We start from the raw sequence: 24,892 nt of genomic DNA on the forward strand, positions 1-24,892 counted from the left end.
ATATGAAACTACATACTGGAATCCACTTGAAAGTACTTTTTTAAGCAGTAGATGCATATGCCAATAAATGCAGAATGGTAACATGTAGAAAATAGGGCAAATTTATCAGTAACATCTAAGTCAATTTTGTGCAGTTACTCCTCTTTCAGGAAACAAAGTTCTTATTTTATATCTGCTAGTGAAAATTGAAATTTAAAGTCAAACAGTGTGTAATTTATAGCATGTGATGACAGGCTGTGATAGAATGTTCTCTACCTTTCAGATATGTTTTATTCTTACAGATAGGAATATCCACAATCTTAATCTTATCAAATGCCAGCACATTTCAAAAAAATTACTGAGTTTCTGTCTGAAAATGATCTTTGACCATAGGTGGCTGCACTTCCAAATAAATTCATTGAATGCAAAGCATTTTGGAAGTCACAGTAACCCGATAAAACACTATTTAAAGGGGTCTTTTAATTACTCTTTATTTTATTATTTCACAGATTTTGCTTTTGATGTGTTTCAATTCCTGAGACAATACAATAACCACTTGATTACCACAGTTTCCTAGAATCATGGAATGATATAGCACAATAGGAGAGCATCACTGCCCACTACACTGTTGCAGAGCTGTCCAATTAATTCTACTCCATGCTCTTTCCCCAGTGCCAAGTATTTTCCTTTCCTTTCAAGTATTTATCCAATTCACTTTTGAATGTTCCGACTGAATCTGCGTTCATCAACTTTTCAGGGCAGTGCATTCCAAATTGAAATACATGAAGCTTGGTACAATACTTGAAATGGAAATTATATTTCAAAAGCTCAAATCCAAAGAACTTTTTGGCACTCTCCAGTCTCTTGTAGATGCATGGTGTAACATAACACTGTACAAAACTCGGTGATAAATTTTGAAAATGCCAAAAGGATCATTTTTGTGCAAAATACATGTTCACTAGTGGGAGTTGTCTTCGGGCATGTGGATGAATTGTTGCTTCTGCTGCACAGAAATTCCCTGGTGATTGTGATTCAGCGCTTTCACGGCTATGGGCTGGTTTTGATTCCCGATTATGGAACATAACTTTTAGGAGTATGACCTGGACTTGGGTACACAGGGCATAATTTCATAAGTTTTCAGATGGTACAAAACTTGGAAATGACATAAACAAGAGACAATAGTACCAGACTGCAGGGTGACGTGGACATTCTGACGTAAGGGACATTCTGACTGTAAATGATGCTGACAGGATGGTTTTCCTTGTTGGGAATTTGGCAGAGTTTCAGAATAAGGGGTGTCCGATTTAAGACAGAGATGAGTCGGAATTTCTTCTCTGAGGGCCATTAATGTTTGGAATTCTCTTCCCCGACGGATATAATCAAGGCTGAGTTAGACAGATTCTTGATTGACAAGGGAGTCAAGGGTTATGGGGCGGGTAGGCAGGAAAGTGGAGTTAAGCCACAATCAGGTCAGCCATGATCTTATTGAATGGCGGAACAGGCTTGGGGGACTGAATGGCCTACTCCTGCTCCTATTTCTTGTATACTTATGTAAAAAAAAAGGGCTTCCTCATGTTGCCTCTGTTTGGTTTTGCCGATCGTATTAAATCAATGTCCTCTGGTCCCCGACCTTTCTGCCACTAGAAACAGTTTCCTTCTTTTACTCTATCAAAATCATGAATGGTTTTCAATAGGTCTATCAAATCTCCCTTTAATCTTCTCTGCTCTTAAGAGAACAACCCAGCTCCTCCACCCTCTCCACATACACCTTCCTTTCTAGTACCATTCTAGTAACTAGCTTCTGAACCCTCTCCAAGGCCTTGACATCCTTCCTAAAATTTGGTGCCCTCAATTGAACACAAAACTCCAGCTGAGATCTAAGCAGTGATTTATAAAGGTTTAGCATAACACCTTGCTTTTGTAATTCATTCCTCTACTAATGAAGTTAAGGTTCCCATATTTTCTTTTGCAGCCTTATTAATTTGTGTTGCCACCCTCAAAGATTTACATATGCCCTCAGGTCTGTTCCTGCACCCCAGTTAAAACTGAATCATTTAGCTCATATTGTCTCTCCTCATTCTTTCTACCAAAATGTCTAATTTCAAACTGCTCTGCATTAAATTTAATCTAAAATGTGTCTGCCCCTTACATCAGTTTGTCTACGCCACCCTGCAATCTGTTACTATTGCCTCTTGTTTACATCGTTTCCAAGTTTTGTACCATCTGAAAACTTATGAAATTATGTCCTGTGTACCCAAGTCCAGGTCATTAATATATAATATATTTTAAAAAGAGCTGTGGTCTTAATGCTGACTCCTAAAAGTTATGTTCCATGATCGGGAATCAAACCTAGTCCACTGTCCTCCACTGTCCTTTTTGATAACAGTCTGATTCCCTTTTGAATGCATTGACTCTACCTGCCTCCATCGCGGACCAGACCGTGTATTCCAGACCCCAACCACTTGATGCATGAAAAAGCTTTCCTCACGTCGCTTTTGCTTCCTTTGCCTGTCCCCTCTCATTCTCAATTCTTTCACGAGTGGGAAGCTTCTCCCTATCTCCTCTGCCCAGGCCCCTCATGATTTTGAATTCCTCTAACAAATCTCCTCTCAGCCTCCTCTTCTCCAAGGAAAACAGTCCCAACTTCCCCAATCTACCTTCATAACTGAAGTTCCTCATCCCTAGAACAATTCTTGTGAATCTTTTCTGCATTCTCTCCAATGCCTTCACATCTTTCCTAAAGTACGACACCCAGAAGTGGACGCAATATCCAAATGAGGCTGAACGAGTGTCTTAAAGAAGTTCAACATAACCTCCTTGCTCTTGTATTCTATGTCCCTATTAATAAAGCCTAGGATACTTTATGCTTTGTTAACCTCTCTCTCAACCTGTCCTGCCACCTTCAATAACTTAAGCACATATACACCCAGGTCCCTTTGCTCCTACACCCCCTTGAGAGTTGTATCTTTTGTTTTATGTTGTTTCTCCATGTCCTTCCTACCAAAATGAATCATTTCACATTTCTCCACATTGAACTTCATCTGCCACTTGTCCACCCAATCCACCAATTTATCTATGTCCTTTTGAAGTTCGACATTATCCTCCTCAGTTCACAATGTTTCCAAGTTTCGTATCATCGGCAAATTTTGAAATTGTGCCCTGTGCACCAAGGTCTAGATCATGCACCAAGGTCTAGATCATTAATATATATTAGGAAAACTAAGGGTCCCAACACTGAACCCTATAGAATTCCACTACAAACCTTCCTCCAGCCTGAAAACATCCATTAACAACAATTCTCTGTTTCCTGCCACTTAATCACTTTCGTATCCATGTTGTTACTTTCCCTTCTATTCCATGAGCTACGACTTTGCTCCCAAGCCTGCTGTGCAACTCTGTAATAAATGCCTTTTGGAAGTCCATGTACATCACATCAACAGCATTGCCCTCATCAATCCTCTCTGTTACCTCTTCAAAAAACTCCAGCAAGATAGTTAAACGCAATTTGCCCTTAACAAACTCATGCTGGCTTTCCTTAATTAACCCGCATTTGTCGATGTAACTATTAATTTTGTCCCGAATTATTGTTTCTAGAAGTTTCCCCACAACCGAGTTAAACAGACTGGTCTGTAGTTGCTGGGCTTATCTTTACACCCTTTTTTGAACAAGGGTGTAACATTTGCAATTCTCTAGTTTTCTGGAACCACCTGAGTCTAAGAAAGACTGGAAAATTATGACCAGTGCCTCTGCAATTTCCACTCTCACTTCCCTCAGTATCTTTGGATGCATATGATCCTGGTGCTTTATCAACTTTAAGTATAGACAACCTATCTAATACCGCCTCCTTATCAATTTTAAATCCTCTAGTGTCTGAATAACCTCCTCTTTCACCATGGCTGGGGAAGCATCTTATTCCTTGATAAAGGCAGATACAAAGTATTTATTCAATGCCTCAGCTATTCCCCCTACCTCCATGCATAAATCCCCTTTTTGGTCCCTAATCAGCCCTACTCTTCCTTTTACCATCTTTTTACCATGTTTATGCTTTGATTTTATGTTAGCTGGCAGTCTCTTTTCATACTCCTTCTTTGCTTCTCTTATTTGCTTTCTCATTTCTCCTCTGAACCTTCTATATTCAGCCTGCATCTCCATTGTATTATCCACCTGACATCTACCATAAGCACCCTTTTTCTTCTTCACCTTAATCTCTATCTCTTTTGACATCCAGGAAGCTCTGGGTTTGTTTACCCTCTCCCTTCTGAGGGAATATACTTTGACTTTGCCCAAGCTATCCCTTCTTTGAAGGTAGCCTATTTTTCCTGCCAACCTTTGATTCCAATTTATTCAACCCAGATCCATTCTTACCCCATTGCGGTTGGCTTTCCCCCAATTAAATATTCTTACTCTAGATTGTCCTTTGTCCTTTTCCATAGCCAACCTAAGCCTTATGGTATAATGATCACTGTTCCCTAAATGTTTTCCAACTGATATTTGATCCATTTGGCCACCTCATTCCCAAGAACCAGGTCCAGCAGTGCCTCCTCTCTCGTTGGACTAGAAACATCCCGCTATAGAAAATTTTCATGAATATACTCTAGAAACTCTTGGTCCTCTCTGCCCTTTATACTACTACCATCCCAGTCTATATTCGGATAATTGAAGTCCGCCATAAAAACTATTCTATAATTGCCGAAAAAAAAGAGACATGCTGTTGAAGCTTTTCACCTTGCACACATCAGTACAGATTTGCAAGATTATCACATCTCAAAGGGAACAACAATTTATGCTGCATAAGAAGAGGATGCTGATTGGTTGGCAAGTGGACTCTGATTGGTAGGCAAGTGGACTCTGATTGGTAGAATTGTTGCCATGAAGAATGCATCAGGGAACAGTTAATTGCTAAGCTTTTGTTTAAATTAAAACTAGGTAGGCCGATTCTGATTGGTAAAAGCACTGCCATGGGGAATGAACCAGGGAATGGCTGTCCCCCAAGCTTTTGTTTAGGTGAAAAAGGCGCAATGCGTGGACATGTTCTTTCTGTTTGCAAAAGATAGGGCCCTGTGTGTGAAATATATGTAGCTTCTAGCACATGTATGTGAGCCACACTGTGATTGCCAAGCTGATAATCTTAAATTGGTTGTCAGTGTAATTCTTAGCATAATCAGGATTCTTTAGCAAGTGCTGTCCAATTGCAGACTCACATCCAATGTTGGACAGTATATTCTGAGTTTTGCAAGCACAGGCTGGTTGAATGCAGTCTGTACTTTGCCTGTTGCAAACAGCTGAAGGGACATGTTGTTTGATATGATCCACCAGTCGTTGGGACGTATGGCCTCATTACCTGGCATCACATTGGCACTGAAATTCATATATCACATTACTAATGTGGTAGGCAGAAAGTCTTTTTAGCTTGATGGCGGTGTCCTGCTTGTGGAGAATACCACTCGTGGTGCTACTGCATAGTGGCTGCGTGAAATGGCTAGCTTCACTTGTTGCTCAAATTCTTGAGACATCCTGCCCTTCCAGGGTAATCTGAGGTAGACTGGGCACTTTTCAAGTGGCAGACTTAAACCCATTCAAGAGTTTATACGATTTGCAAGACCTGATCGGGGAAACCATTATCTCGCAAAATTACTTTGATGCACCATATTTCGGCATCAAACTTGCACGGTGAACAAATGGCTTGGGCCCTATTAATGAGATTGCTGATAAGGCCAACCGTATAGTGCTTGGAACTATAGGAATCCCAATGTGTATATTGACCAGTGAAGGTGGGTTTGTGGCAGATTCCCCATGGCGATGCCTTGACCAATCAGAGTTGACCTGCCCGGTCTGAATTTAAACAAAAGCTTGGCAGTTAATTGATTCCAGGTGCATTCTCCATGGCAACACTTTTACCAATCAGAATCCACTTGCCAACCAATCAGCACTCTCTTCTCATGCAGAATAAATCGTTGTTCCCTTTGAGGGGTTTGGTATTCTTGTGAATCCGTCCTGCTGAGTACAAAATGAAAAGCTTTGACAGCATGTCTCTTTTTTTCAGCAATATTCAAATTCTGTACTACCAAGTGATTACCTATAATTTCCTTGCAAATTTGTTCCTCTACATTATTTACTACTGGTTGATGGCCCATAGACTGAGCAATGTAACTGCACATATTTTGTTTCTGAGCTCTAGCCAAAAGATTCTGTCCATGAACCCCCCTCCCCCCCACCCTCCTCCACCCGAGATATGCTCTCTGCGTACTCCCCAGTCGAATCACCACTCTCATCAGTATTCAGAACTGAATACTGGTTGTAAAACGGGATGCACTCAAGGGATTCCTGCACTCCCTGTCTGTTTCTACTTGACTGTCTGGTGGTCACCCATTCTCTCTCTCCCTACATACTCTTCAGCTGTGGATTGACTACATCCATAAACGTGCTATCCACGAAGCTCTCAAACCCCACAGATCCACCACAGTGACACCTCCTGTTGCTCAAGTTCCAAAACATGGAGCTCAAGCTGCTGAAGTGACAACACTTTCTGCATTATTTGTTGTCCAGGACATGGGAAGCATCCTGGAGTTCTCACATAGCACAGGACGTGCACCGTCATTCCTTTATCTGTTAGCTAATAACCTTGCTACTACTAATAAACCTTTATCAATACTAATAAAACTTACTACTATTAATAGACTTTACCTTATATTGAACCTTATATTAATAACCACATTCTATCTAAATAGTCAGTTATGTTAAAGTTTTTTTTTATTCGTTAATGGGATGTGGGCGTCACTGGCTAGGCTTAGCATTTATTGCCAACCCCTAATTGCCCTTGTTCAGAGGGCATTTAAGAGTCAACCACATTTCTGTGGGCCTGGAGTCACATGTAGGCCAGACCAGGTAAGGACGGCAGATTTCCTTCCCTAAAGGGTATTCATGAACCAGATGAGTTTTTATGACAATCGGGAATGGTTTCCTGGTCATCATCAGACTTTTAATTCCAGGTTCCTTTCATTGATTCAAATTCCACCATCTGTAATGATGAATGAACACACATGCTTATATCTTAAACCAAAATTAACTCAATTTTCCTTCTAAACCCATTTGACTTACACCTCCAATAGCTCAAGTCAGACACTTAGCAGACTATTGAAAGATTAACCACTTGATCTGAGTACTGTTTCAAAGATTTGTACAAGGGCTGAGATTTCTTGGGTCTTCTGCTTACTTCCAGCAAGTTGTCCCATCAAACCTCCTCCAACTGTCCCAAGGTTGTAGACTCCCAGTTCAACACAAATGCCACTAGCATCTGAAGTGTAGTCACCTCAGGTCAGAACTGTCCTTGTTCTAATATTCTTTAACTCTGGAGTCTTGCGTCTAAAACTCTTTCTCTTCCCATCTTGGCTATCCCAGAAGTCCAACTCACTGCTAGGAGTCCTTCAGTTAACCAGGGGTTTAAATCTTTTAGCCAGCACACAGAATTTTGCCTGAACTCTGCTTGAAAGAGATGTTCTCTGCAGCAAGCTGCTTTTTAAACTAAAAAACTAAAACCGTCCCCTGCTTGATACCAGAGCCATGACTCTTCTTCTATTGTTTATCTCCCAGGCAACAAGTCACATGATCATTTACTGGAAGCAAGATGCTTTACCAGGAATCATCTCCTAGAGAAACCTAGTTCTTAAAGGAAACATCACCCCAACATAAAATATAGCTTATTCCCCAAAAGCACATGGGCCATCACAAAAGTGAACAGGATTGGCTCCAGAATCAAATGCTGCAATTTAGTGTGTAAAATTAAAGCACATGGGATTGGGGATAATATACTGGCATGGATTGAGAATTGGTTAGCAGACAGGAAACAGAGAGTAGGAATAAACGGGTCTTCCTCGGAGTGGCAAGTGGTTACTAGTGAGGTACCACAGGGAGCTTGGGCCCCAGCTATTCACAATATATATCAATGATTTGGATGAGGGAATCAAATGTAATATTTCCAAATTTGCTGACGACACAAATCTTGGTGGGATTGTGAGCGGTGAGGAGGGTGTTAAGAGGCTTCAAGGCATATTTGACAGGTTGAGCGAGTGGGCAAATACATGGCAGATGCAGTATAATGTGAATAAGTGTGAAGTTATCCACTTCGGTATGAAAAACAGAATGGCAGAGTATTATTTAATAATGATAGATTGGGAAATGATGATGTACAAAGGGACCAAGGTGCCCTTGTACACCAATCACTGAGAGCAAGCATGCAGGTGCAGCAAGCAGTTAAGAAGGCAAATGGTATGTTGGCCTTCATTGCAAGAGGATTTGAGTACAGGAGCAAGGATGTCTTACTGCAGCTGTACAGAGCCTTAGTGAGACCACACCTGAAGTATTGTGTGCAGTTTTAGTCTCCTTACCTAAGAAAGGATATACTTGCCATAGAGAGCGAAGATTCACCAGACTGATTCCTGGGATGGCAGGTTGCCGTATGAGGAGAGATTGGACCGACTAGGCCTGTATTCACTGGTGTTTAGAAGAATGAGTGAGGATCTCATTGAATTGTATAAAATTCTAACAGGGATGGACAAACTGGATGCAGGGCTGATGTTTCCTCTGGCTGGGGGGGGGGGGTCTAGAACAAGGGGTCACAGTCTCAGGATACTGGGTGGACCATTTAGGACTGAGATGAGGGGAAACCTTTGCACTCAGAGGGTGGTGAACCTATGGAATTCGCTACCATAGGAGTGCTGAAGAGGCCAAATCACTGAATATATTTAAGAAGGAAACAGATTTCTGGACTCTAAAGGCATCAAGGGGTACGGGGAGAGAGCGAGAGTATGGCGTTGAGATAGAGGATCAGCCATGATCATGCTGAATGGCGGAGCAGGTTCGAAGGGCCGAATGACCTACTCCTGCTCCTATTTTCTATGTTTGGTGGCAGGACAGGTAGTGAGAGCAGTTAATAAAGCATATAGTATCCTAGGCTTTATTAATAGGGGCATAGAGTACAAGAGCAGGCCAATTATGCTGAATTTATATAAGACACTTGTTGGACCTCAGCTGGAGTATTGTGTACAGTTCTGGGCGCCACATTAAAGGAAGGATGTGAACACATTGGAGAGTGCATAAGAGGTTACAAGAATGGTTCCAGGGATGAGAAGCTTCAGCTATGAGGATAGATTGGAGAGGTTGGGACTGTTCTGCTTGGAGACAAGGCAGCTAAGAGGAGATTTGATAGAGATGTTCAAAATCATGAGGGGGCTGGGCAGAGTAGATAGGGAGAAGCTGTTCCCGCTCATAAAAGGATCAAGTATGAGGTGGCACAGATTTAAAGTGATTTGCAAAAGAAGAAAACGTGACATAAGTAAAAACTTTTTCATACAGTGAGTGGTTCGGGTCTGGAATGTACTGCCTGGGAGTGAGGTGGAGGCAGGTTTAATCAAGGCATTTAAGAGGGCATTACATGATTATTTGAATACAAACAATGTGCAGGGGTATGGGGAAAAGGCAGGGCAATGGCACTAGGTCATAATGATCATTTGGAGAGCCGGTGCAGACACGATGGACCGAATGGCCTCCTTCTGTGAGGTTAAAATTCTGTGATTCTGTTTCTAAGCTATTCCGAAAATCTGTCCCTAACCCTTACTCTGTTTTCTCCTTTATAACTATTTTTTAATAAAATTTGTTAATCTTTCCACAATTTCATGCTGTTTAATCTTCTCTGTAATTTGTGCCTTCTCAAAGACTTTCCTGGTGTCCATGTAGAACACATCCATTGCATTTCCTCCACATATGTCATTTCCTCAAATAATTTAATAATCTTTATTAACCACAATTGTGTTCTTTGTAATCAATGTTGACTATTTCTATTTTCTCTTTATCTCGTCACATGATAATTTCATCCCTAGATGTTAAACTACCTGGCTCTGCAATTACTCAAGCTCTTGCCTGCCTAGTTAGTAAATGTTAAATATCTGGCACTTCTCAAAGAAAATGAGGGAGTATCTTGCTGTTCCATCCAATAATTCTCTCTTAACAAATATAATCAAAAAACCAGGTAAACTAGTCCTTCATTTCACTGATATGTGGGATATTACTGGTGACATCTGGCTGTGGCTTACATAGCAAACACTGCAACTTCAAAAGTTATTCAATGTGCGAAGCACTGAGACATTTCAATTACATAACAAGGCATTATTTAAATAACAATTTCTGTTAGTTTAAAGACAGGCAAATGATTTATCTAATCAGATTCTTAGCATAGAAATATTTGGTTTGCTGCAATTAAATTCATTAAAAATACATTTGTACACATCCAAACTCTGTACAAAAATGTAATTATTACTATTCTTTTCAGGTACAGTTTGAGACATTTATATTTATTGGTGAAGTACTCTCTCCAATTTAGTCATACTGGATAAAAACGTTGCCACATGTTTTACCTTTTTATGTGCCTTGGTCTGCTCATCGCCATACTTTTGTACTTCTTTAATTAATTCTTGCAGTTTTCGTACTAGATCTAAATGGCTACTGGCTAGTTTCTCAGTTGACAATTTTAAAACATCCCATACTGGTGCAAATGTCCTGAAGGAATACATAATATAAAGAGATAAAACACTATAACAGTAGCAGATAGAAAATGGTATCAAGCAAAAGTAAGACATTTTCAAGGTCTTTTTAAAATTTATCTCTCTATATCACATTACATGTGGAATATACATCAAAGATGCTTACCCAAGCTGACTGTAGTTGCTTGTTGTTTTGGCTAATTTGGTCATAGACCTTGAATAAATATCTTCTATTGTTACACTGGGGAAAAAAGAAATTTTTTTTCATGAAAAAAAACTTGTCACATCTCACATTCAATAATTTCCTGACAATTTTTATGACAGGGCTTTCATAACATGTTTCTTTCTTTACTTCAAAGATTGTATTTGTATTTTGTACATTTGTATAAAGGAATGCTGGTAGAAAAGCTGTACTGAGGGAGTGCTGCACTGTCAAGAGGCAGTCTTTTGAATCAGACATTAAACTGAGGTCCAATCTACCCTCTTGGGTGGACATAGAAGGTCCCTTGGCACTACTTTAAAGAAGAGCAGGATAGCTATCTTCAGTGTCCTGGCCAAAATTTAACCCTCATTCAACATCACAAAAAGAAATTATCTAGTCAGTATCACATTGCTGCTTGTGGGAGTTTGCTGTGTACAATATATGCAAAAGACCTGTATTTTCCCTTATTATAACAGTGACTACAGTTCAAAAGTACTCCACTGACTGTAAAGCGCTTTTTAGACGTCCAATGATCATGAAAAGCACCAGGTAAATGCAAGTGTTTTCTTTCCCACAATGATTTATCTTGGGACCTCTTTTGTTAAATATCTTAATAAATGATCTGCAATTAGGAGTCATAAGCACAATAAGCTTTGGAATCTTTCCACTAGGGAAAGAGTAGGGCCCATTAAGGACTATAGTGGTAATTTGTGTGTGGAGCTGGAAGATGTAGGTAGGGTTCTAAATGAATACTTTGGATCAGTGTTCACCAGCGAGAGGGGCGACGTGGATGTGGAAATCAGGCAGAACAACTGTGATATAATTAAAGAAATTAGCATAGAAAGGGAGGAGGTTCTAAGTGGTCTGGCAGGCTTAAAAGTAGATAAATCTCCAAGCCCAGATGAAACGTATCCCAGGCTGTTGAGTGAGGCAAGGGAGGAGGTAGCAGGGGCGCTGGCAATAATTTTCAATACCTCTCTGGCCACAGGAGAGGTGCCAGAGGACTGCAGGACAGCCAATGTGCTACCGTTATTCAAGAAGGGAGGAAGGGATAAACCAGGTACTACAGGCCAGTCAGTCTAACCTCAGTGGTGGGGAAACTACTGGAAGCAATTCTGAATTAATCTACACTTGGAGAGGCAGGGATTAATCAAGGACAGTCAGCATGGTTTTCTTAAGGGGAGGTCATGTCTGACTAATTTGATTGAATTTTTCAAAAAGGTGACCAGGTGTGTAGATGAGGGCAAAGCATTTGACGTAGTCTACTTGGACTTCAGCAAAGCTTTTGATAAGGTCCCACATGGGAGACTGATAACGAAGGTAAGAACATGGGATCCTAGGCAATTTGAAAAATTGGATCCAGGATTGGCTGAGTGGCAGGAAGCAGAGGGTGATGGTTGAGGGGTGTTTTTGTGACTGGATACCTGTGTCCAGTGGGGTTCCACAGGGATTGGTGTTGGGTCCCTTGCTGTTTGTGGTATATATAAACAATTTAGACTTGAATGTAGGAGGATTGATCAGTAAGTTCGCGGGTGACATGAAGATTGGTAGAGTGGTAAATAGTGAGGAGGATAGCCTTAGATTACAGGAGAATATAGATGGGCCGGCCAGATGGGCTGATCAGTGACAAGTGAAATTTAATCCGGACAAGTGTGAGGTGATGCACTTGGGCAGGACAAACAAGGCACGGGAATACATGATGAAAGGTAGGACCCTGGGAAGTACCGAGGATCAGAGAGGCCTTGGTGTGGATGTCCACCAGTCCTTTAAGGTAGCTGGACAGATAGATAAGATGGTTAAGGAGGCATTTGGGGTACTTGCCTTTATTAGCCGAGGCATAGAATATAAGAGCAGGGAGGTTATGCTGGAACTGCATAAAACGCTGGTTAGGCTACAGCTAGTGTACTGCGTGCTGGAATCCGCATTATAGGAAGGATGTGATTGCACTGGAGAGAGTGCAGAGGAGATTTACCAGGATGTTGCCTGGGCTGGAGAGTTTTAGTTATGAGGAGAAATTGGATAGACTGGGGTTATTTTCCCTAAAGCAGAGGAGATTGAGGGGGGGGGGACATGATTGAGGTGTATAAAATTCTGAGGGGCATAGGTAGGGTAGACAGGAAGGAACTTTTCCCCTTGGTGGAGGGATCAATAACCAGGGTGCATAGATTTAAGGTGCAGGAGGTTTAGAGGAGATGTGAGGAAGAATTTTTTCACCCAGAGGGTGGTGGGAATCTGGAACTCACTGCCTGAATGGGTGGTAGAGGCAGAAACCCTCATAACATTTAAGAAGTATTTGGATGTGCACTTGCGATGCCATGGCATACAAGGCTATTGGCCTAGTGCTGGAAAATGGGATTAGAATAGTCAGGTGTTTGTTTGACCAGCGCAGACTCGATGGGCCGAAGGGCCTTTTTCTGCTGTAGACCTCCATGACTCTATTTGCTTTGTATAATCGGCAAATTTAGCCTAACAGGATGAGCTACAAGGGAATTTAAATATATTTGGGAATTGGACAGACAGCTGCAGGTAAAATTCAATGTCGAGAAAGGGAACAAAAATGAGGAAGGGACTATTTTTTAAATGGAAAGAAAATAATGTGCATTGATAATGAAAGGGATTTGGCAATGCAAATTGACAATAAATAGAAGCAATCACAACAATGCTTGGTGGCAGCAAGTAAAGCAAATGAGATGTTGTAATGTATGAAAAGATCAAGCCCAAAAAAGTGAGGTAATCCTGCCACTTCACAAATAATTGGTCCCATCGCACTCAGAATACTGTATACAGATCTGGTTGCCACAGCACAAAAGGAAATTGCAGGTATTGAAATGATACAGAAGAGTTCAGTTCTGAAGGAAGGTCCTTGACCTGAAACATTAACTCTGTTTCTCTCTCCACAGATAATACCAGACCTGCTGAGTATTTCTAGCATTTTTTGCTTTTATTTCAGATTTCTAGTATCCACAGTAGTTTGTTTTTGTCCTATGATAGTGAGTTGGAATATGAGGAACAATTATGTAAAAAAGACATGTTCTTACTAGAAAATAAAAGATTGAGGAGAGATGTGATTTCTGTTTTGAGGGTTCTAAAAGGACTAAAGAAGATCATGACAAGCTACCTCACTTTTTTGAGAACAGTAGAAACAGAGGGCATAGTATGTCCTTGAGGGAGGGGAGGCAGGTGGGGTTGGAGGGGGGGGATTCAAAACCAATTTTTGGAAGTAGTATTTCAGTAAATGATTGGCCAGTCAATCTATGAAAGAAGTTTCATAGGGGGAAGGTGGAATTAGGTGTTATTGATTTATTCAAATGCAAATTAGATAGAGTTTTTCCAGAAAATAAGTTTGGTACAAAATACTTGAGTAATTTGAGACATGCCATAGGGTGAGTGCAGAATGCGTGGGAGGAGCAGAACTTTGGACTTATGGTTCTCAAAGCTCTCCAGCACTGCAGCTTTCCTCATGTCATGTCTGAGTCTGTTGTAGGCAAATTGATAAGAGACTGATTGCTATAATTAATCAACAACACTTTAAACATCAATTCATAAAATTACCAGGATGGTAGAAGGCAAACTAGATGAACCTTGGTCTTTTCTCATTAAGCAATTTCTACGTTCCTGAGCTTGAGATCAAATTGAATTGAAATTGCAAACAACCTATTTCAGCTCAGGAAGTGCCCCAAGAGGGCAATGAAATTTCTGGCAAGTGTTTTGTCAAAAATTATTACTTTGATCCTCCCAGTATATACTTTTTTATTAATCATTCACAGCATGTGGGTGTTACTAGCAAGGTCCATATTTATTACAATCCCCAATTACCCCTGAGAAGGTGATAGTGAGCTGCCTGTGAACTGCTGTGGTCCATGTGGTGAAGGTACTCCTACAGTTCTATTAGTTAGGGAATTCCAGGATTTTGACCCATTGACAATGAAGGAACGGTGATATATAGGGATTCCTCATTTAACGTTGATTTGGTCAATTTCATTTCACTATAACATCACCAGTACAATAGGGAACACATATCCCTTTTTCGTTTGCCAGCAGGCCACAACAAAGAGCATTTAAATGGATTAATGAAATTTACTAAACTCAGCGGTCACAGAAATTTTAAAGCACAATATTTAATGAATTACCATCAGTGAACATTATGTTTATTATCCTATTATGTTCATCTATTCAGTCTATAAGTATGGAAATTGAACTTTCTCCGAAATAGACTGAGGACTTCACAAGGATAAACACACTGGCAGCAAGTCCAATAATAAAACTAACCCTAACTGACAACAGCCTAACAACACTTCAACTTGCTATTTCTCTCCAATTGTTCTGGACACTTCGGCGGTTTAGCTTGTGAATTCTTCATGCTGCTGCTTTGCACTCTCTCTTTCTCCCTGCTCCTTCCATCTCTCTCTCAGTCACCTTCTCCCTCTCTCTGTCTAGGATACTCACATGTTGCAATTTCTTTCTCAATGATTCTTTTTCCATCAATTTTATCTTTACATCCTGCACCTGCATTCTGTTCATCAGCCCATTTTTAATGATTATATCCTCACCATCAGTTTGGTTCAATGGTGAAACTTTGTGAATAGTTTAAATTTATATTTATTTATTTTTAGAAATTTATTTTATTTTAAGATTTATTTCATTTAGGAATGTATTGTATTTCAACTTATGATTTTTTTTCTAGACAAGAAAAGCCCAACAGAACCAAACTCCGGTTTATATAGTAGTTCTTATATGAAAATCTGATTCACTTAACATTGTTTTGCTTAAAGTGGCACTTTTCAGGAATGCAACTGTGACGTTAAGTGAGAAACTACTGTATGCCCAAGTCATGATGTTGTGTGACATCAACTTGCAGGTGGTAGTGCTCCAATGCTCCTGCTGCCCTTTCCTTCTAGGTGATAGAGGTTGGGGTTGGGGAGGTGCGTTAAATAAGCTATGGTGCAGTGTATCCTGCAGATATACATACTGCAGCTGGTGGCTGGAGTGGATGTTTAAGGTACAAGATGTTTTATATATTATGGATAGATATATACTTATAAATATTACGTCTGGACATACTTCCTGTCATATTTTTGTCACACTTTTTGGGTCAACTTTTCCTATTATAAGTTCCTGTGCATAATAGTTTTTGCCTATGTAAATTTGAAACTCTAATTTCACAATTTAGTCTCCAGGTATTGGTCACAAATTACTCAAAATATTTGCTGAAAATTTCTGTCATTTGCGTGTTGTTATCAGGGTGTGGAGGGAAAGGAAGCTAACTGCAGCGTGTATGGAGGTGGGGGGAGGTGCGGGGAAGAGGGGTTAACTATTGTGCCAACACCTCTCCGCATTTTTCACTTTTACACAGGCGCGCTGGGCTCCGGCCGGTGGCCAGAAGGAGGAGAGCAAGTATGGTGAGAGCAGGACTGCTAGATTGATGGTATACATGCAAGCTCTTCCTCTCAGTGAGATGGGACACCTCCCTCCCCAACCCTGCTGCCATTCTCCCCCAGTGTTCTTCAACACAGCCTTCTCCCTCCCCCACCAGGTCAAAGTGTCCCTTATTTCACTTCTTAAGACTTGGTCACCCTGGTCAACTGTTGTTCTTTTGAACTCAGTGCAGCACTTCACATTCACCACTGAGCAGCACAGCACAAATGAAATTACACTGACTTCATAGTAAAGGTAATTAACTTGTTTTAGCCCTGGAGCAAGAAATTTTACCTAACAGGGAAAATAAATCTAAGGTTGGCGAAGACACAACAGTCACTGTCCTTCCATGAACACAATCCAACAAAACGAGTGCAGCTGAGGAAACTGAGTGCAGACTTGAGACAGGTTTTTCCGGTCAGCGAGTGGAGGCGGGGTCTGCTCACCGATGCGTAAAACGACGCGGGGTGATGTCGGGCGTGCGTCCCGACGTCTCCTCGCGTCAGTTAGATTGTCAGTTCAGCGGATGCGCAGCCGACCTGTCAACGGCCTATTAAGGCCATTGAAAAAGTAATTGAAATGATTATTGGACCTGCCTGTCCAACCTTAAGGTTGGCGGGCAGGCAAAGAGCCCAGGCGGCCTTCAGAAAAAACATGAAACCTCATCCAAGGGATGGATGAGATTTCATTAGGGATTTAAAATTTTCAGAATATTTTTAGATAAAAGTAACGGACATGTCCCAGTCATGTGACAATCACATGAGGGGACATGTCAGGAAAATATTTTCCAGCCTTTAAAAAATTTTTATAACTTCAACCGATCTCCCTAAGGCGGCACTTTGCCTCAGGTAGATCTGTGCGTGCGAAAGAGCGCACTCCCGGCTCAGGGAATCCCCCCCTGCCCGCACAGGGAGCGCTCAGCGCTTCTAAACATACGTTATGCCGGGCGGGCCTTAATTGGCCCGTCCACGAAAAATGGCAGCGCGCCCCCGATCAGGGGCGCCAATCGGGAACCCACCCACCAGCGCCTGCTCCCGCACAACCCCCACCCACTGACTGGGGGGGGGGAGGATGCTGCCCTTGGAGTTTGGTGAGTGGGAGATTTTGGTGAAGGGGAGGAAAGAGGTTTTCATTCCCGTTTTCTATCTTACTCACTCTAGGAATTGGTTTTTACTCTACTACAGGGAAGGGAGTTTGGTGAGTATCTGGTAAGTCGGTAAGCTCTATTCTATCCATAAGGTTTAAAATAGTACACAAACTGGTGGTAAAGTTGATAAAATATATAAAAAAGCAACACAAATAAGCTAATAATATAATTAAGTAATTATTTAAAACGCATTAAGGATGGCAGGACGAGTAATGTGTCAAGGCTGCAACATATGGGAGCTCGTGGATAACATTGTGATCCAAGGCAAACTCGTCTGCAGTAAGTATTTGCACCTGAAGAACTTCGGCTCAGGGGCATTGAGCTGGAGGCTCAACTACAGACTATGCCACACATCAGGGAGGATGCTTTGTACCAGGAGGCAGTCACACCACTTAGGATAGGGACTTCCGATTTGGTCAGTGGTCAGGAACAGGAGGGTGTGACTGCGAGTGAGACAGGCAAGGGGACCCAGAGGACAGGAGTGCGGGAGTGTGAGCCTCTACAATTCCAATAGGTTTGAGATTCTCTCAGTTTATTTGGTGGGGAAAGCAAAAAGGAATGTAGTGGTAGTAGGGGACAGTAGAGTGAGGGAGATTTAACACTGTTCTCTGCAGCAAAGAGTGAGAGCCCAGAGTCCTGCTCGGTGTCAGGGTTCGGGACAGAATCTGTGGAGAGGAAGACAGAGTTAACGTTTCGAGTCCGTATGACTCTGCCCACAGATGCTGTCAGACCTGCTGAGTTTTTCCAGCTATTTTTGTTTTTGGCTCAAAGACTGTTGTGGGAGAAGTGGGTTCCAGTTTGTGGGGCACTCGGTATTGGGGAACGTGGGGGTTGTACCATTGGGATGGTCTACAACTGAACCGTGCTGGGATCAGTGTTCTTGCAAACCGCATAACTAGGGAAGTAGAGAGGGTTTTAAACTAAATAGTGGGAACAAGTGATCAAAGGTGGAAGGATGCAGTACATCAAAGAGTAGAGACAAGGTAAGAGAGGAAAATAGTAATATGGGAGATGAGGGTTGGAGAATGGCATTAAGGGACAGAGAGAAAAAAACCTAAGAATGCACAAAGAATCAAGACCAGATGTTACAAAGATAACAAAAAGACAAAACTAAAGCCTCTGTATCATTGCATTCACAACAAAGTAAAACGAATTGACAGAACAGGTTGAAGGAAATAAATATGATCTGATAGCCATTATAGAGACCTGGCTGCAGGATGACAAGAATTGGGTCCTGAATATTGAGGGCTATGTGACATTCAAGAAGTGTAGGAAGCTAGGTAAAGGTAGAGGGGTAGCACTGTCAATCAAGGATGACACTTGCGCAATAGTTAGAGATTACTTTGGTTCAGAAGATCAGGATATAGAATTGGTTTGGGTGGAGAAGAATAATAATAGGGGAAAGAAGACACTAGTGAGAGTGGTCCACAGGCCCCCTAACAGTAGCCACAATGTAGGACAAAGTATACAAGAAGAAATATTGGGTGCTTGTGATAAAAGGATGGCAATAATCATGGGTGACTTTAATCTACATATAAACTTGAAAAATCAGATTGGCAGTTGTAGCCATAGAATGCTTTTGAGATAGTTTCTTACAGCAACACGTCCGGAACCAACCAGAGAGCAGGTTATATTAGACTTGGTATTGTGTAATGTGACAGGATTGAATGACCTCAGAGTGAAGGCACCCCTAGGTAGCAGCGACCACAATTATGGTTGAATTTTACAGCCAGTTTGAAAGGGAGAAGAGTAGATCCAAGACTAGTGTTTTAAACTTAAATAAGGGCAACTATGTGGGCATGAAAGCTGAGCTAGCTGAAGTGAACTGGGAAACTAGGCAAGGGGATAGATCAATAGAGAAGCAGTGGCAGACACTTAGGGGATATTTCAGAATACTCAGAACAACTATATTCCTACTATAAAGAAAAATTCTAAAGGGAGGATCCATGGTTAACTAAAGTAGTCAGGGAAAACACCATACTTAAGGAAAAAGTATATAACTGCTCAAAGATGAGTGGCAGGGCAGATGATTGATCAGAATATAAAGAATGGCAGAGATTAGAGTGTGAGAGGAAGCAGCTAGAAATGTAAAAATGGATAGCAAGGGTTTCTACAGATATTTAAACAGGAAAACAGTCGGTAAAGTGAATGATGGTCCTCTAGAGTGAGAATGGGGAGTTAATAGTAGATAATAAGGAAATGACGGATGAAATGAACAAATATTTTTCTTCTGTTTTCACTATAGAGGATACAAAAACATTCCAGTAATAGCTGTAAATCAGGTGGAGGAGGGGAAAGAGAAACTTGGTGAAATTATAATCACTAGGGAAGCGGTACTGAGCAAATTAATGGAGCTGTGGGCTGACAAGTCTCCGGGTCCAGATGGACTTCATCCTCAGGACATATATAATGAGGTAGTAGGTGCATTGGTATTAATTTTCCAAACTTCCTAGATTATGAAAAGGATCCATCAGACAGAAAACAGCAAAGATAACCCCTCTATTCAAGAAGGGAGGGAGGCAGAAAACAGGAAACTATAGGCTAGTTAGCTTGAAGTCTGTGTTGGGGAAAGTGTTAGAATCTATCATCAAAGAGGTTATAGCTGGGCACTTAGAAAAACTGTGGATAGAGGGGAGCCTGTAGATGTAGTGTTCTTGGATTTCCAGAAAGCATTTGAAAAAGTGCCACATCAAAGTTTGTTGCAGAAAATAAAAGCTCATGGTGTAGAGGTGAACATATTAGCTTAGGTAGAAGATTGGCTGGCTGGCAGAAAGCAGAGAGTATGCATAAGTGGGTCTTTGATTGGCAGGATGTGACAAGTGGAGTCCTGCAGGGTTGTGCTGGGGCCTCAACATTTTCCAATTTACATCAATAACTTAGATGAGGGGAGAGAAGGCATGGTAGCTAAATTTGCAAACGACACAAAGATAGGTAGGAAAGTATGTTGTAAAGAAGACATAAGGAGTTTTCAGATGGATATAGATAGGTTGAGTGAGTGGGCAAAAATCTGGCAGATGGAGTATAATGTGTGAAAATGTGAAGTTGTTCACTTTGGCAGAAAGGATAAAAAAAGAGTATTACTTTAATGGAGAATGATTGCAGAATTTTGAGGAGCAGAGGAATCTGGGTGTTCTCGTGCATGAGTCACAAAAAGTTAGTATACAGGTACAGCATATAATCAAGAAGAATGGAATGCTATCCTTTATTACGAGAGGAACTGAATATAAAAGTAAGGATGTTATGCTTCAATTATGCAGGGCATTGGTGAGACTGCATCTCGAATAGTGTGTGCAATTTTGGTCTCCTTATTTAAGAAAGGATGTAAATGCATTGGGAGGCAGTTCAGAGGAGGTTTATTGATATCTAGAACAAGTGGGTTATCTTATGAGGATAGGTTGGACAGGCTGGGCTTGTTTTCACTTGAGTTTAGAAGAGTGAGGGGTGGCTTGATCGAAGTGTATAAGATTCTGAATGGTCTTAACAAGATGGACGTGGAAAGGAAGTTTCCTCTTATGAGTGAGCACAGAGTTGGGGGCACTGTTTTAAAATTAGGGGTTACCCTTTTAGGACAGGGATGAGGGGAAATTTTTTTCTCTCAAGAGGGTTGTGCGACTTTGGAACTTTCTGCCTCAGATAGCAGTGGAAGCAGGGTCACTGAACATTTTTAAGACAGAGGTAGATAGATTCTTGTCAGACAAGAGAATCAAAGGTTATCAGGGGTAGATGGGAGTGTGGAATTCGAAACACAAACAGATCAGCCATGATCTTATTGAATGGCTAAGCAGGTTAGAGGGGCCAAATGGCCTACTTCCGCTCCTATGTTTGTATGTTCATAAAATAACTCCACAAGATTAATCGCAGTTGCTCAAGCATATGGTCAACAGGTTGAGCTAATGTTCACAAATAGCTCACATTCAAATATTGAGAGTGGACTTTTGATAAACTTTGACACAAATGCTTAGAATACATGGTCTGAAAGCACAGTGAACAAGGGGCACGTTTGACTGACTGAAGCAAGTTGATTCGGTTGCTATTTAAGAAGAGAAATTGGCAGACTAATCCACCAATGCAAATACTGTACTGAACTAAAGGAGGACTAACTTCAGTGAGTTGAAAAGTGATCAGGCCCAGTTCTGAAAAGAGGTCAACCTGAAACCCTAACTCTTTTTCTCTTTCCACAGATACTGATCGACCTGCTGAGTACTTCTACTATTTTCTGTTTTTATTTCAGATTTCCAACAACTGCAGTATTTTGCTTTTGTATTAGCGACCAGGCCCAGTTGGATTTTAATCAAAGATTGGAAGGAATAACAGTAAATGAGCAATGGGAAGCCTTTAACAGGGAGATAATTTGGTTACAGACTACACAAGGGATGCTATTTTAGACTTGGGCAACTAGGATTAATTAATGATCTCATAGTAAAGGATCCTTTAGTCAAGACTGATCACAACATGATGGAATTCCACATTCAGTTTGAGGGTGAGAAATGTTCTGTGACTAGTGTCTTAAATTTAAATAAAGGCAATTACAAGGGCATGAAGACAGAGTTGGCTGAAGCGGACTGGGAAAATAGGTTTAAAGGTAAGATTGTAGAGAAACAGGGGCAGGCATTTAAGGGGATATAACTCTCATAACTCATAACTCTCAGCAAAGATATATTTCATTGAGAAAGAAGGACTACGAGAAGGATGTACCATCCCTGGCTAACTAAGGAAGTTAAGGATGATATCAAATTAAAAGAAAAGGCTTCCAGTGCTGCGGGGGCTAGTGGTAGGACAGAGATTTGGGAAATTTTAGAAAGCAGCAAAAACGATTTAAAAAAAATAAACTGGGAGAAGTTAAAGTATCAGAGAAAATTAGCAAGAAATATAAAACAGAGTTAAAATTACTACAAGGTAAATAAACAAGAAAAGAGCAGCTAAAGTAAGAATCCCTTTAGAGGCTGAGACTGGGAAATTAATAATGGGAAACATGGAAATTGCAGAGGCCTTGAACAAGGATTTTGTATCAGTCTTCACAATAAAAGACACAAAAAGCATCCCAAGAACAGCAGAAAATCAAGGGGCAAAAGACAGGGAGGAACTTTAAATAATCGCGATTACCAGAGTAAAAGCACTGTGTAAACTAATGGAAGCAAAGGCTGACAAGTCCCCCAGACCTGATGGCCTGCATCCTCGAGTATTAAAAGGAACGGTTGTAGAGATAGCAGATCCTTGGTGGTAATCTTCCAAAATTCCCTAGATTCTGGAAAGGTCACAATGGATTGGAAAGCCGCAGCTGTAACACCACTATTCAAGAAAGGAGGGAGGCAGAAAGCAGGAAATTGTAGGTCAGTTAGCCCTAACATCTGTCATTGGGAAAATGCTAGAATCCATTATTAAAAAAGTAGTAGCAGGTTATTTAGAAAATCATAATACAATCAGGCAGAGTCAACATGGTTTTGTGAAAGGGAAATCGTGCTTGACAAATTTATTAGAGCTCTTTGAGGAGGTAACAAGCAGGCCTGATAAAGGGGAACCAGTATTTGCAGTATATTTGGATTTCCAAAAAACATTCAATAAGGTGCAACATAAAATGTTACTACACAAAGTAAGAGCTCATGGTGTTGGGGGTGATATATTAGCATGGATAGAGTATTTGCTAATGAACAGGAAACAGAGAGTCAGGATAAATGATTCATTTTCAGGTTGGCAAACTGTAACAAGTGGAGTGCCACAGGAATCTGTGCTGAGGCCTCAACTATTTACAATCTTTATCAATGACTTGGTTGAAGGATCTGACTATACTCTAGCCAAATTTGTTAAGGGTATAAAGATAGGTAGAATAGCAAGTTGTGAGGAGGATTTAAAGAGTCTGCAAAGGGATATAGATAGGCTAAGTGAGGAGGCAACAATTTGGCAGATGGAGTATAATATGGCAAAATGTGAGGCTACCCACTTTGGTGGGAAGAATAGAAAAGCAGAATATTATTTAAATGGGGAGAGACTGTAGAATGCTACTGGACAGAGGGATCTGGGAGTCCTCTTACATGAATCACAAAAATTTTGCATTCGGGTACAGCCAGTAATTAGGAAGGCAAATAGAGTGTTGGTTTTTAATGCAAGAGCAATGGAGCATAAAAGTAGGGAAGCCTTGTGCCAACTGTACAGGGCATTGGAAAGACCTCAACTAGAGTACTGCTATAGTTTTGGTCTCCTTACTTAAGGAAGGATATATTTGCATTGGAGACGGTTCAGAGAAGAATCACTAGGTTATTGCTCGGATGTAAGTTGTCTTATGAGGGAACATTGAGCAGTTTTGTGATGGAATACTCCCCTTTTGCCTGGATGAGGGTAGCTCAAACAATACAAAGAAGCTCGACACCATCCAAGACAAAGTAATCCACTTCTCTCACTGAACAATTTCTCCTTAAACTTGTCTCACTTCCTCCAAATAAAAAGTGTGGCTATGGGGCATGGGACCCAGTTATGCCTGTCTTTTTGTGGGATATGTGGAACATTCCTTGTTCCAGTCCTACTCAGGCCCCCTCCCACAACTCTTTTTTTAGGTACATCGATGACAGTATTGGTGCTGCTTCATGGTCTAGTCTGGACATGGAAAATTTTACAATTTCCACTCCTCTGTCGCCTTCACATGGACCATCTCCGACACTTCCCTTCCTTACCTCTCTGTCTCCATTTTTGGTTATAGATTGTCCACCAATACTCATTATAAGCCCACCGACTCCCACAGCTACTTCGATTACTATGCAGATTATACAAAGATAGGTGGAGGGACAGGTAGTGTTGAGGAGGCGGGGAGGCTGCAGAAGGATTTGGACAGGTTAGGAGAATGGGCAAAGAAGTGGCAGATGGAATACAACATGGGGAAGTGTGAGGTCATGCACTTTGGTAGGAAGAATAGAGGCATAAACTATTTTCTAATTGGGGAGAGAATTCAGAAATCTGGAGTGCAATGGGACTTGGGAGTTCTAGTCCAGGATTCTCTTAAGGTTAACTTGCAGGTTGAGTCGGTAGTTAGCAAGGCAAATGCAATGTTGGCATTTATTTCGAGAGGACTAGAATATAAAAGCAGGGATGTGCTGCTGAGGCTTTATAAGGCTCCAGTCAGACCACATTTAGAATATTGTGAGCAATTTTGGGCCCCGTATCTCAGGAAGGATGTGCTGGCCCTGGAGAGGGTCCAGAGGAGGTTCACGAGAACGATCCCAGGAATAAAAGGCTTAACATATGAGGAACGTTTGAGGACTCTGGGTCTATACTCGATGGAGTTTAGAAGGATGAGGGGGGGATCTGATTGAAACTTACAGAATACTGAAAGGCCTGGATAGAGTGGACATGGGGAAGATGTTTCCATTAGTAGGAGAGACTAGGACCCGAGGGCACAGCCTCAGAGTAAAGGGAAGACCTTTTAGAACAGAGGTGAGGAGAAACTTCTTTGGCCAGAGAGTGGTGAATCTATGGAATTCATTGCCACAGAAGGCTGTGGAGGCCAGGTCATTGAGTGTATTTAAGACCAAGATAGATAGGTTCTTGATTGGTAAGGGGATCAAAGGTTACGGGGAGAAGGCGGGAGAATGGGGTTGAGAAACTTATCAGCCATGATTGAATGGC

The 24,892-nt window shown here is 41.2% G+C and overlaps 1 protein-coding gene across 3 annotated transcripts in view; it reads right to left on the reverse strand.

Annotated features, from left to right (window-relative positions):
* Positions 1–24,892, reverse strand: part of fcho2 (FCH and mu domain containing endocytic adaptor 2) — a 262,256-nt gene that overhangs the window by 170,565 nt on the left and 66,799 nt on the right. For all 3 annotated transcript variants that reach the window (XM_078564063.1, XM_078564079.1, XM_078564071.1), the window contains 2 exons: positions 10,681–10,755; positions 10,389–10,530 (listed from right to left, as the gene is read on the reverse strand). In XM_078564063.1, the coding sequence (XP_078420189.1) occupies positions 10,389–10,530; positions 10,681–10,755 (217 nt within the window). The remainder of the gene's footprint in view (positions 1–10,388; positions 10,531–10,680; positions 10,756–24,892) is intronic.

This window comes from Cetorhinus maximus, chromosome 2, assembly GCF_964194155.1.
Source record: "Cetorhinus maximus chromosome 2, sCetMax3.hap1.1, whole genome shotgun sequence".
NCBI classification, from domain to species: Eukaryota; Metazoa; Chordata; class Chondrichthyes; order Lamniformes; family Cetorhinidae; genus Cetorhinus; species Cetorhinus maximus.